Below are 14,475 nucleotides of genomic sequence, written 5' to 3' on the forward strand. Positions count from 1 at the left end.
TTGGTGTGTACAACGGGCGGGGTATTCAGATCAAACTTGCAAGAGATGAAATGGTACGGACATTAATTCTCAATTTAGTGTGAATCATGCCTGTGCAAGCTAGAGCCTGGAGTTGGCTATAATATGATGTGATGTGCCATTGTTTAAAGACGCGAGAAGGCGTTGTGCAGAACTGCTGGAGCCACTGCAGATTCTTGTCTCTGGTGGGAAAGACAAGAATCTGTTTCTAAAATGGCTGCGTTGTGGGTGTAACCGTGCAGGAAACCTACTTTCTTTGGTCGAGTAAGCATCTATAACACAAAGACTTTAGATTCTTACTACTATATTGCTTTGGAAGCTTTAGGAAAGGGGATTAGATATGTGGAGATGGACTACGAGTACATTTCTTACGCTGAATGTTGATGGAGAAATAAGGCAATAAGTTAGAGCTTGACATGATACAAAGAGGTTAGAGGAATAAGACAACAACTCAATGTTGATGGAGAAATAAGGCAATAAGTTAGAGATTGACATGATACACAGAGCTTAGAGGAATAAGACAAATATCTTTTATTTCTTTAGGAAGAAGAAAAAGATAGGAAGAAGAAAAAGATGAGTCATTGATTTAACAAAAGCCAAAAGGATAATCCTAAAATAACCAAAGTTTCCACAAGATTAGACCTTAACCTACCACCATTACCTACCTTGTCTTTTTATACTTTCGTGACGGCTTTTGGGTCCAGGCCCCAGGGTACAATGCCGTGACTTCCACGTTTTAGTTATTTGCTTCTTCTTCTTCTTCTTTTTAAAACAAAAAGAAGTAATAGGAGAGCCCAACATGAAGATTAAAAATTGGAGATGGAGAATCCATTTTTGATGCATTTAGTGGAGGATTTTGAGGATGTAATGATCAGAATGAAAGCAGAAGAAGAAGAACAGCCTTATAAATTTGGGAAATGCAGGAACGATGATCGGAGTGAATGTGAAAATAGCCGACTTTATTTGTGCTTTTAAAATAGCATCTCTCTCTCTCTCTCTCTCTCTCTCTCTCTCTCTCTCTCCAATATTTAGTACTTACTTGATAAGAATTTCGCACAACTCAGTCTCCTATAAACATGTTGTGTTTAACATTTAACATTGTTTTTTACTTCTCTTTGTATCGAAAAGTCTAATCCAATAAAATAAAAAGTATTCAGAAACAAAGGTTGCTGACTGTTTGCATCCATTTATAGGAAATCTTATGGGGAATGGGATGTGCTATAAGTTTATTGCTTGTCACCAGTATCTACCTTTCCAAACTTGCATAAAAACGCACATTTTCGCTTATAAAATTATATCCGGGAAATGCGAAATATCAACCTCATTCTTGAATCGGAGCAAGTGTGGAGCTAAAAGATGGCTAATTAACGTTCGATTTATGGGGAGTTTCATTACTGGAAAATCCCAAGTGTATGAAGAAGACTTATCATTAGAAAATAACTTAATTTTCTTTTATCAATATGAATAACTTAAAAAAGACTTGAAAACGAGAAAAAAAAAAATGCAATATTGTCAACTAATAAAATAACAACTAGAAAGCTGCCAAATCAAGACAATGATACAGCAAATAGTATTATTTTTTTTTCCCTTTTGAGTGATAACAAAAGCAGCAAAATTCAAAGAGAAGCAGTAACAACACAATCCCCACACAGACCCATCCAGCCTTATTCATTTAGAACCCAACCAGGGTCTTCTTTCAACCGCGACCCGGCAATTTCTTTCCTTCCAACACATTCCACCACCAGACAAAAAAAACCCTAAAGAAATCAAACCTGCCATCCTACCAAGTCAGGAAGCCGAAAGAGACACGATCGTGCCCTCCAAATACCCCATATATATATTTTTTCCCCCTCAAGTTCTCTCATTTTCAAGAACCCCCTCAATACCTGTACTGAGCAGGCTTGTAAGGACCCTCAACGGGCACGTTAATGTAGTCAGCCTGATCCTTGCTGAGCTTGGTGAGCTTAGCCCCAAGCTTGCCAAGGTGAAGTGCTGCAACCTTCTCATCAAGGTGCTTAGGCAAAACATAAACCTTCTTCTCATACTTCCCACTTGCCTTCTCCGTCCACAGCTCAAGCTGTGCAATCACCTGGTTTGTGAAGGAACAGGACATCACAAAACTAGGGTGCCCTGTGGCACAGCCCAAGTTCATGAGCCGACCCTCAGCCAGCACAATGATGCCCGAGTTCGTCTCGGGGAAAACCCACCTGTCTGTTTGGGGCTTGATGGTGATGCGCTTCACGCCTGGGTAGTTCTCAAGGCCGAGCATGTCAATCTCGTTATCAAAGTGACCAATGTTGCAAACAATGGCATTGTTCTTCATCTTCTTCATGTCGTCAACCATGATGATATCCTTGTTACCAGTGGTTGTGACGAAGATGTCAGCCTCTGCGACAACATCCTCAAGGGTCAGAACTGGGATGCCTTCCATAAGGGCCTGAAGAGCACAAATTGGATCAATTTCAGTCACGATCACTCGGGATCCAGCTTGCTTCAAGGCAGCAGCACAGCCCTTTCCAACATCACCGTATCCACAGACAACAGCAACCTTGCCAGCAATCATTACATCAGTAGCTCTCATCAAACCATCGGGAAGGGAGTGGCGGCACCCGTACAAGTTATCGAACTGTTTCAACCAAGATCAACAGCCATTATATGATTATGGGTGACAAAGGAATCAAGCAGTAAAAACTTTCAATTTGCTAAGAAACCATCCCCCCAACCAGGAACACGCTAATGCATAAAAATTCAGCTTGTTAGTTGAGAAACCATTGAAAAAGAAAACTGAGTCCGTCCAATATTTATTTGCAATCTTTGAAAGCTGACGAAGGCCCAGTTTCGAGAAAGACATTAAGCAAAGCAAAGCAAGGAAAAAATTGGATCTAAGATTCGAAATCCTAGGAATCAACATTCAAAGATCCACTAGAATAAGCAGTTTAATAGAATTTCCTTTTTGGCTGAGATCAAATATATGGTAAAGACTAGAAATTTCACGTGTCAACTAATAAGAATGTGCATGTGTCCTTGAAGTTAAAAGTGTAAGAACAATGAAAAGTAAACGAAAGAGCAGGACCTTTATACAACAGATCTGATTCAAGACTATTGAGACCAACTAGATCTATAAGCAATCCAGTTATAGGATACAAACCTAATAGATCTGAAGCAAAATATCAATTAACACAGAGGGGAAAACAATCACTACCCAGATCTGAACTAAAATCTCACAGATCTACAAACATAAAAAGTGAACAAAAAAGAAGATTATTACCTTGCTCTTAGTGACAGAGTCATTAACGTTAATAGCAGGGAACAGCAGAGAGCCACTGGACTCCATCTGGTAGAGCCTCTTAACCCCAGTGGTGGTCTCCTCCGAAACTCCGACCAACCTGCTCTTCATCTTGTGGTACCTCTTGGGGTCAGTCTTGAGCCCATCCCTGATAATGGTCAGCACAATCTGGAACTCGGCATTGTCGGTAGAAGCCGGGTCCGGAAGCTTCCCGGTCTTCTCGAAGATCTCCTCGGCCTTAACCCCCTCGTGGATCAACAGCGTGGCGTCTCCGCCGTCGTCCACGATGAGGTCGGGGCCACCGCCGGGGCCCCAGTCGAGGGCACGCTCGGTGCACCACCAGTACTCCTGGAGTGTCTCTCCCTTCCAGGCGAACACGGCGGCGGAGTCACGGGCTATGGCGGCGGCAGCGTGATCCTGGGTGGAGAAGATGTTGCAGGAGCACCAGCGGACCTCCGCGCCGAGGGCGGTGAGGGTCTCAATGAGTACAGCGGTCTGGATGGTCATGTGAAGGGAGCCGGTGATCCTGGCGCCCTTGAAGGGCTGCGAGGGACCGAACTCAGTGCGGCAGGACATGAGACCAGGCATCTCGACCTCGGCGAGCTCGATCTCAAGGCGACCAAAGTCGGCCTGGGACATGTCCTTGACCTTGTACTCACGGCCACTCGTGGTTTTTTCCACTGAAAGAGCCATTTTCGAGGGATTCAAGCGACGCAGGAAGTAGATGCAAGATAGGAAGAGAATTGGAGGGCTGTGAGCGAGGAGAAGCAGGAGAGGGAGAGGTGCTATAAATAGGTTAAAATGGTAAGATAGACGGTGGGGATCAATGTATCGGGTTGGTGGATTTGGTAAATGATAGCGAAACGTTTTTGCGTGCGACACGGAACATCATACGGCGGCTTCGGCCATGGACGATGATGCCGGACTAAGGTCTTGACTCTTTACTATTTTAGACGCGTGTTGATTTTTCATTGGCTGATTACATAGGATTTATGAATTTGTTCTGTACTTGACTGCACTGGGTGCACTTCTCGTTCTGTTTCTCAGTTCAGCTCGGCTTGTATGGTTAATACTCTACCACATTTTTACAGTCTTGACATTTAAAGCGTCCCATTTTGATCATTTTCTGGACCCCTACACCGCACCCTGCGCCGCAGCCACCACTCGAGAGGGCCAGGGCCACCCACCGCAATGCTGGGAGTGGGGCGGACCCTGTACACCTCTAGCATATCAATATTTCATTAAGTTTAAAAAATATTTTTTTGACAAATTACTATATAATTTAAAAATTAATAACATAAAACTAGGTTATCAGATTTTTAAATTTTATTAAATTTGTTTACAAGAATATTAGACTTGATTTGAGAGCAAGAGTGTGAAATGAATTGGCATAGGAGGCAACCATATAGTATGGGAGGGTTAACTGGGTACGGCTCTGCTGTCCACCTCTAATTTTCAAGTGAGTTATTTTATTATTAAGTGGTTGGGTAGAGTGCATTATTTATATGTTAAAATTTCATAAATTTATAATATTTAAAATTTAAAATTTATCTTTTAAATTTGAATAATTCTACTTATCATTTTTACTAATCATACTTATTTTAATTTTTTTTATAATAAATACGTGGTTATGGATGATAAGTAAAACAACTCAATTAGTTTAATAAAAATAAAATAAAATAATAAATAAAAATTTTAAAATATGTAAAATGTGTATTGTGAGATGATGATTAGCATCACTCTTTAAATTTGATTATATCATATAAATATTTTACTAAATATACTTTACACACCGATATAAAAATAAGATACAAATTATCTCATCTAGACTGTATGACAATCTAATCTGTCTATCCAAACAGTACTATCTCTGGATTTTGAAATTAATAACTAACATAAACAATAAAAAGTGAAGTAAACAATATACAAATGATAGAAAACCTTAAATGAACAGTGCAAAATTGACAGAAATAATAAATGAACAGTTCAAAACAGTAAGTGAACGGTTGGTATCCAAACAATGGGACTCACTCCTTTATCAAATCCCAAAAAATAAAAACTATCTCATCTCATCTCACTATCTAAACACACATTTTTTTACAAACCATCTTATTTTATCTTAACTCAAAAATCTCACTACTATTCAAAATATCTCATCTCATTTTAACTGTGTAACCAAACAAGGCCTTAGACTTTCAAACATACATATCGGTGAGGGTTTTTGTGAGGAGGTGGTGATGATTCAAGGCTTCAAATTTACTGTACCTTTCCAAGTTTTGACATTGTAAGACTGTGATATGGTTCTGGGTGTGCAGTGACTTAGGACATTAGGGCCTATTAACTGGGATTTTGTTGTTAAGTCTATGAGTTTTGTTGTGGGAAACTTGAGGTTGCCATTGCAAGGGCTGAAGCCAAATGAATTGAGGGTCTAGACTAGGAAAGTTGCTTGAAGTCTTCCCTGGGTAGACAACATGGACATTTTTTACAGATAGTGGTAGAGAATTATGAACAATAGTCTACAAGTCAGGAAAAAGTGATATCAAAAGTTATTGAAGAATTTAAAGCAGTTTTTGGGAAACCAATAGGGTTACCTCCTAAAAGGGCCTTTGATCATCAAATTCCCTTGAAGGAAAGGACTGCTCCAATCCCAATAAGGCCTTACAGATATCCACATTACCAAAAGATAGAAATTGAGAATATTGTGAAAGATTTGTTGGATTCTAGAGTGGTGAGGCCTAGCCAAAGTCCCTTCGCTTTACCAATACTTTTGGTTAAGAAATCATATGGTACTTGGAGAATGTGTGTGGACTACCGTGCCTTAAATAAAATAAAATAAAAATCATTAAGGACAAGTTTCTCATACCTGTCATTGATGAGTTAATTGATGAATTATTTAGAGCCAAGATTTTTTCAAAGATGGATTTGAGATCTTTGTACCACTAGATTAGGGTTAAAGAAGATGATATTAAGAAGATAGCCTTTAAGATTCATGAAGGCTACTATGAGTTCTTAGTAATGCATTTTGGTCATATTAATGCTCATGCTACTTTTCAAAACTTAATGAATGATATATCCAAGCCATTTTTTAGAAGTTTTGTATTGGTCTTCTTTGATGACATCTTGGTCTACAATAGGAACTTGGTTGAGCATGTACATCACCGCAAATCAGTGTTGGAGGTATTGAGAAATAATACTTTGTATGAAAAAATGCCCAAATGCAAGTTTGGACTAGATGAGAATGATTACTTAGGCTATGTTATATCGGGTTGTGGAGTTAGAGCTAACAAATTCAAAATTGAATCCATGTTAGAATGGCCTTTTCCAACATCTCTAAAGGCTTTAAGAGGGTTCTTATGTCTCATGGGCTACTATAGGAACTTTATAAGACACTATGATACTATAGCAGCTCCATTGACAACATTTTTTATAAAGAATTCCTTTTGTGTGGAATGAGGAAGCAATTGAAGCCTTTATAAAATTGAAGAAATCAGTGACTAAACTTCCTATTTTGAGGTTCCTAGAGTTTTTCAAAAGTTTCACCATTGAGTATGATGCTTTTGCAGCCAGCCTATTTCTTTTTATAGCAAGGCTTTAAAAGGCAAAGTCCTTCTTTTATCCACTTATGAGAATGAGTTCTTAGCACTTGTCTTGGTTGTTCATAAATGAATGCCATATCTATTGGGGCAAACCTTTAAAATTAAAATTGACCAACAAGCTTTAAAGTATTTGTTGGAGCAAAGGGTAGGGAATTGAAGCTCAGTAGAAGTGGTTATCAAAGCTTGTTAGTTATGACTTCACTATTGATTACAAGAGAGACAAGGACAATATGGTTGTAGATGCACTTTCAAGGAAGTATGGAGAGGAAGTGGCAACTATAGCTCTGATCACTTTTCCAACTCTTATATGGATTTAGGAATTGAAACAATTTTACCAACCCTCTCCTTTAATCAATGACATATATTCTAAGCTCTAGCAAGGCTTAGAGGGGCCTAAGCACTACGATATTAATCAATGGCTTCTGTTGAGGAAGGGCAAGATAATAGTGGTTCCTGATTCTCCTTTCAAAACCAAGATACTTCATCAGATATGATGTAGCCTACAAACTGATCATGTGGCTTACCACAAGATTGTCCAAAGAGTCATTCTAGATTTTTTCTAGGAAGACATGAGAAATGATATCAAGAAGTTGGTCAGGGAGTGTGATGTAAGTCAAACCAATAAGCATGAAAATCTGTATCTAGATGGGCTACTGCAGCCTATACCAATTCCTAACTCTCCATGGCTAGACATATCCATGAACTTTATTGAGGGTCTGCCCCTATCAAAGGGATTTTTTGTCATATTGACAGTGGTTGGCAAGTTTACTAAGTTTCCTCATTCTTTTCTTCTTACTCATCCTTTTACATCAATTAGGCCTAAATATTTTTTTTCTGGTGTTTTTAAGTTGCATGGGATGCCCTAATCCATTGTCTCAGATAGAGATGATGTCTTCACAAGCTCATTTTGGAGAGAAATTTTTCAGTTGCAAGGGACTTCATTGAATTTCAGTTCTGCCTATCATCCACAATCCAATGGATAAACTGAGGTATTGAATAAATCTTTGGCGGGTTACTTAAAATGTTATGCCTGTGACAAACCTAAAGAATGGAGTACTTGGACTCTTATGGTTGAACGGTGTTATGACACCACTAACCATTCTTCTCTAAGGGTTTCCCCCTTTTGAGGCCCTTTACGGGTATTTGTCTCCTAAACTGTTGGCCTATATTCTAAGAACAATTGCAAATGCAGCTGTAGGCCAGTAGATAAAGTCAAGGGAACAGTTGCTTCAAATGTTAAAGGAGAATTTAAATGTATCTTAATAGAGAATGAAAATGTTTGTAGATAAGAGAATGACTAAGAGGAATTTTGAGTTAGGAGATTGGGTATTTTTTAGACTTCAGCCCTATAGGCAAAAGTCGATTGTCATGCGCCACAACTTAAAACTTGCCCCAAGGCTTTATGGTCCTTTTTAGGTGATCGATAGAATTGGATCTGTGGATTATAAATTGAATATGCCTTCTTCTTCAAAGACACATCTAGTTTTTCATGTGTCATGTTTGAAGAAGAAATTAGGCCAGCAAATCACACCACTTTCTATATTATCTCCTGTCGATTCTTAAGGCCATATTCAAGCTAAACCTGAGTCTATTTTGGAGAGAGAGATGAAAAAGGTTGGTAACCAAGCTGCTATAGAAGTATTAGTGAAATTGGTGGGAGCACCTCTTGAAGATAGCTCATTGGAGTTGTTGTGGAGACTAAAAGATCTTTATGCACACCTTGTGGACAAGGTCTTTTTTGTGGACAAGGTCTTTTGAGGGGAGGAAAGCTGATAGGGCCCTTGAGGTCAAGGATCTTAAAGGAAAGCAGATTGTAAGGAAAGGTTTGGATGAGGACCTGGAAGGGTTGTGGTGTGGATTCTGTAGGAGAGCTTGATGGTGGTTGAGTAGTCATTGTAAGAAGGGGTGAGATAAAACGGTGCATAGCAATAAGTGATGTTGTGCATTTCATGTAAGAGCAACAGTATTAATGATAGGAAGATCCAAACGATGCGTTTGATACTTAAGTATAACAATGTTTTTTATTGTAGAGAAGAGTATTGTAGTGTGTGTAGTGATTTGCAAATGTCGTCGTTTCTTAATTCATGTAAAGAACTAGTATAAAAGCTCGAGAGTAAATGTGATTGATGTTCTGAATCCTTAAATATCAAAGTGTACTTTAGAGGTTAGGTTAGAGATTCATTGAAAATCTATGCAGAAATAAGAAGAGTGTTATGGGCTTTTACTTCATTTTCTTATTTCTTGATTCCTAGTCTTTTTTCTTCATTCTTGAATTGTTATTTCTTTCTTTTTCTTGCGGAAGATTGAAGAATACCTTCACAAACTATTAAATACTCTTTTACTATTATTTATAAATTATTTTATTACTATTCACAGATAATATGAGATATTCTTAACATCTAAACAAAGATAAACACACATATTTAAACATTAAAAAAAAAAATTATTGATTAGGTGGAAGTTTACTACTCAAGAGTTTGAGTAATGCAATCTATAGAATTAAACAAGTTTCTTTGCTCATAATCTTTGGCCTTCAAGTAGGATGTCCCACTTCGTACTTCCTATTCCTAGTACTTTGAAGATTCAGCTGCAACATTTAACCAATTTTTGGTTCAAAATGCAAAAATACCTCTTTTTTTAATCTTTAATTTTTTTTAGAGATTTGATATTCATCATTTCCACACATCATATTTATTTTTATTTTATTATTTTTAAATTAATTAATTTTTTCTATTCATTATTAAGGGTGTAAAAAAAAATCGATAAACTGGTAAACCGGACCGGACCGAACCAAACCGGTGGCATTGGTCCGGTTCCGAGGTTGGTTCGGTCCGGTACCGATTTTAGTTTTCTTAAAACCGGTCAAAATCGGTTCGGTTCTAATTTTTCTTTTTCTAAAACCGGACCGGACCTGACCGGACCGATTTATATATATTTTAATTTTTTAATTATATATAATATTTATATATAATATATAATTATATATAAAATAGTTTTGTACTATATGTTAAATTACTAATTAATATAATATTAAATTTTAAAATCTTATATCATTTTACTTATTGTATTAATAGTTATATTATTATTATATAGTTCATATTAATAGTTACACTTATACTATATCACTATATATTATAATATAATATAATATATCATTATATTATATATTATAATATATCATTATAGTCTATAATACCATTATAATATATATTATAATATACTACAATATATTATCATTATAGTATTATATACTATAATATACTATATTATATAATATATAATATAGTACATTAAAACTGGTAAAACCGAACCGAACCGGACCGAAAACCGGTAAAATCGGAGTACCGGTTTAGGAGGGTAACCAGTGCGTAATTGGTTTTGAAAAATGCAAAATCGGTACATACCGGTTCGGTTCTAAATTTTGTTCAAAACCAGATCAAATCGGACCGGTTACACCCCTATTCATTATCTATATATTATATATTAAATAAGAGAAAAAAATTATATAAAATTTGATGTGAGGAAGACGAAGAGAATTTTTATTTATTTAATTGGTTCACGAAATAGACGATTCTGTCGGTCGCTTCGCCCGCTACATAGACCGCTACTGTACAATCACAGCTGTAGACAATAGGCTGTTCGCCACATCCGCATCATCTTTGTGGGTCCCATTACCGAACAACAAGTACGGTCATCATGCTATTAGTCACGAAATGAATCCCACTTCACTAATTCAGCGTCGGTGGTTTTTTTTTTTCTTTTTTAAAAAATAATAAATAAAAATAAAAGATTGCATTAACACGACGTGATTGACTTTGTTTAATTAGATAATTAATTTAGATAAACAAAATCACTAAATATTTACATAAAATCTATATTAGTCATAATTTATATTACTTATTTTTAAAATATTGATGATGCATTATTTTATTTTATCATAAGACATTAGACCGTTAAAATTTTTTATGTAAATTTTATATTTTAATAATTTAAAATATTAAAGAATATCACGTATCTATATTTTAAAATTATTTAATAATTATTCTTAATATAGAATCAGAACATCATATATGGTGGACAAAAATCAAACTAAATTAATTAAAACCTAAAAATATGTTGGATGAAAAGAAAAATATATAATTATTAAGAATAATGATAGTTTTGTCATTAACAACTAGTTCACAACTTGGGTTTTAAAAAAATTTTAAAAATTAATAAAAAATTATGTAAATTTATTTTATAATTTTGTAAAATAAAATATTACTTAACCTCCTCATTATTATTTTTTAAAGTCAATATTAGCCTATTTTATTTAATTTTATTTATTTCTTTTACTTAGTAGTAATTAAAGAAGTGACTCCTGATAAAATCATATATTTTTTTTAAATTTTTTAATGCTTAAAAATATAATAATAATAAAAATAATTTTATCAATTTTATTATTAATTAATTGATAAAATTATATTACCTTAATTGTAAATCCGTTGTTTAAGCATTGGAAGGGTATGATTACCCAATTATTAATAAGACGAGATCGTGTTGAAACGTGAGCATGTCTGGATGTATGGACGGTCCTGCTACTGGCACGTTGCAGGCTACGGCAGGAGAGAATATTACCATGTGACTCTGTCTAGTGTCTGGGTATGAGGATGTGCACGTAGCTTTTTACGGCTACTTTTTTCACATACGGATAAACCAAAATGAGGACGCGACTATTATATAGTTCATGAGCTCATGCACTTCTGCGTATAGGATCCAAATTAACAAGTTCAATGAGGATGCGCCCCCCTCCCTTCACAGCATAATCCCAACCTCTATTTTTTTTTATTACTTTTAGCACTTCTTGTCGGAGAAAAAACTCAAGAAAATAAATAAATAAATAAAATAAAGATGAATGTTGTAAAATATTTATTATATAATATATATATATATATATATAAAATAGGTAGGTGAATAAAATAAGAGTAGAAATGAGATCAAGATCACATTTTGACCAAAGATTCCACATCGATCTTTGGAAAAGAAATAATGTCAACATTATGTCACCTTCTTCATAGTCCAATTTCATGAGATGTTTTGCCTTTTTCATTGTTGTCTGTTGGTTATATAGTTGAAATAATGAGATGATATGACATATTTTATTAAAAATTATAAAAAATATTATTAGAATATAAGTTTTTAATAATAATTTTGTTTTAAGATTTGAAAAAGTTAAAATTTTTATTATATTTTATATATAAATTTGATAAAATTATAATTATTATATAAGATGAGATATTTTGGTTTGGTGTAATCAGCCATAAAACAAAGTAAAAACAAAACAAAACAAAATCCTCTAACTTCCAACATCATGGTTCATAGCCTATTTTTTCTTCAAGATTTTTTTAATATGAGCTCATAGTTTATATTTTCCTTAAATGTTGAACCTATATTTGTTAAAAAAAAGCTTGTTCATTCATTAAAGATATTTTGTCTTTCGTTTAAAAAATATATATAAAAATAGTTGATGTAAGTATGTACTTTAATCTTAATAATCATACGAATAATATTAAGTACAAGTCTCAAATAGATAAGTTTCGTATAAGAATTTTTTATATATAAAAATGTAGGTCCCACCAATAAAAATTAATTTTTTTTAAAATTTTTTAAAATAAGATCTAATTTTTTTATAAAAGTTTACGTGAGATTTATCTATTTGTAACTTGTACAAATAATTTTTCTAAAACAAAAGAAAGAAGTCATAAGTACCTTCATAGGTAACATCCCACAGTTTCACAAACCCATTCCTTAAAAGATCAGCATCTACAAAAAGGTCTTGCTTACCAAAAGAATATAAGAGTGAGGAAATGAACCTTTATCTTAAATTATTTAACCATCTGATTGATCATTTTTTTGGATATTAAATATCAATCACAAGTTAAAGCAAATTGTTTTTTTCCCTAAGAAAGTCAATTGCCAACATGAGATCAAGAAAAGCTTGAGCTGTATAGTTTTAATTTTTATAGACCGATACAGAAACGGTTTTATATCATCTCATCTTATCATTAATTTTTTTTAAAAATTTTTACACAAAATATAATAAACAATTCAACATTTTCAAATCCTAAAATAATAATAATATTAAAAATATTTTAATAATATTTTATTTAACTTTAAACTTTCATCTAAAATCATTTCATTTCATCTCACTATCTAAACTACACGTCTTAGTGAATAAAATAAAACAAAGACTCAGTTAGTAGAATTGGAGAATCTATTATACTCAAATCACACCAATTGATATCACTCAATTTTAAGCGATCGATCCTTATTTTAATCACTTAAATAGAAAGTCACTTAGAATATCCCACATTATTTTTGTGACTATAAAGAAAAGTGTTACATCTATAAATAGATTTTATAAAAATAAACTTACAAATTATCATTATTTTATATAAGATGTCGCACATATTTTACAATAAAAATACTTTACACCTTTATGTACCATATAAACATATGTCAATTTGTAACTTTATTTTTATAACATCTTTTTATAAACTAACATTTCTGGATTATAAGTAACAAAATTATGAATGAAAAAACATCACCCAATAGGATATTTAACTCATTGCTAACTTAAAATCTGAAAAATACTATTCTCGAAGTTGTCTCATTAAAATCAATAATTAAAATTTATTACATATGTTTAGTATTGGACCACGGATTTCTAGAAGAAAAACCATTGAAGATGGTAAAGCAAACGATGAGGATTATATCTTCTTTTTGGGACTACAAGATAATGTACTTCTTACATCATAGGCTATGAGGTTAGACTAAACTTTCTATAACAAACAAAAAGGTGGGGATTGAGAAGTTTCAGATTCAATGGGCCATTTATTGGATGTCAAGTTAAACCAAAGTACCTACTTAATTAGTTCATGAGGTAGTTCTTGATGGAGTTGTGGGCAGGCTAAATACCAATGGTTAAGTACCAACATTGAACCTAACCAACCCTTGAGAAAATTTACCAACCCATTCTTAATGTGAGCTTTTGATGGAGTTGTGGGCAGGCTAAATACCAATGGTTAAGTACCCACCATTGAACCTAACCAACCCTTGAGAAAATTTACCCAACCCATTCTTAATGTGAGCCTTTTTAGGTATTTTTGATACCTAACTTCCGTGTCATTTTATATGTTAGTCATTGTCACCTTAACGATGGCATGGTCAAAATGGTACGAATATATGTTTTTCTAGTAATATAATTATGTGAGAGGAAAATGCCGGGATCTTGTCGGAGCTTATTGCCATTTTTCTTTTTTTTTTTTTTCTTTTTTTTTTTTATAGTTTTTTTTTCTTAATAGTTAAGAAAATATTATTTAATAATAATATAACTTTTTTTTATTTTTAAAAATATTTAAAAGTATCTAAAATATGATGTAAAAAATAATAATAATTTAGAAAACACTTAGCAGGAGCCCGGTGGGCGTAGCACGTCCCAATGTGAAAAAATAATGTTCCGACGTGGAGGACACAACCTTTACATCTTTGACATGGCATGATTCTATTTGTCAGAGAATTTAGTTTCAAAATACC

The 14,475-nt window shown here is 34.1% G+C and overlaps 1 protein-coding gene across 1 annotated transcript; it reads right to left on the reverse strand.

Moving 5' to 3' along the window:
• Positions 1 to 1,565: 1,565 nt before the first annotated feature.
• LOC122315734 (adenosylhomocysteinase-like) lies at positions 1,566 to 4,078 on the reverse strand. The gene is made up of 2 exons (XM_043131856.1): positions 3,287 to 4,078; positions 1,566 to 2,644 (listed from the first exon to the last, which is right to left on the reverse strand). The coding sequence occupies exons 1-2, from the start codon at positions 3,995 to 3,997 to the stop codon at positions 1,898 to 1,900; spliced, it is 1,458 nt and encodes a 485-aa protein (XP_042987790.1). The 5' UTR covers positions 3,998 to 4,078; the 3' UTR covers positions 1,566 to 1,897.
• Positions 4,079 to 14,475: the final 10,397 nt, after the last annotated feature.

The sequence above is a fragment of the Carya illinoinensis genome, chromosome 1, assembly GCF_018687715.1.
Source record: "Carya illinoinensis cultivar Pawnee chromosome 1, C.illinoinensisPawnee_v1, whole genome shotgun sequence".
NCBI lineage: Eukaryota > Viridiplantae > Streptophyta > Magnoliopsida > Fagales > Juglandaceae > Carya > Carya illinoinensis.

What these genes read in the sequence shown, in the direction of transcription:
- LOC122315734 (XM_043131856.1), bottom strand. Translation starts at nt 3,997, where the DNA reads ATGGCTCTTTCAGTGGAAAAAACCACGAGTGGCCGTGAGTACAAGGTC. An exon ending in ACTCTGTCACTAAGAGCAAG is followed by an intron (nt 2,645 to 3,286) that starts GTAATAATCTTC and finishes TGGTTGAAACAG; the next exon opens with TTCGATAACTTGTACGGGTG.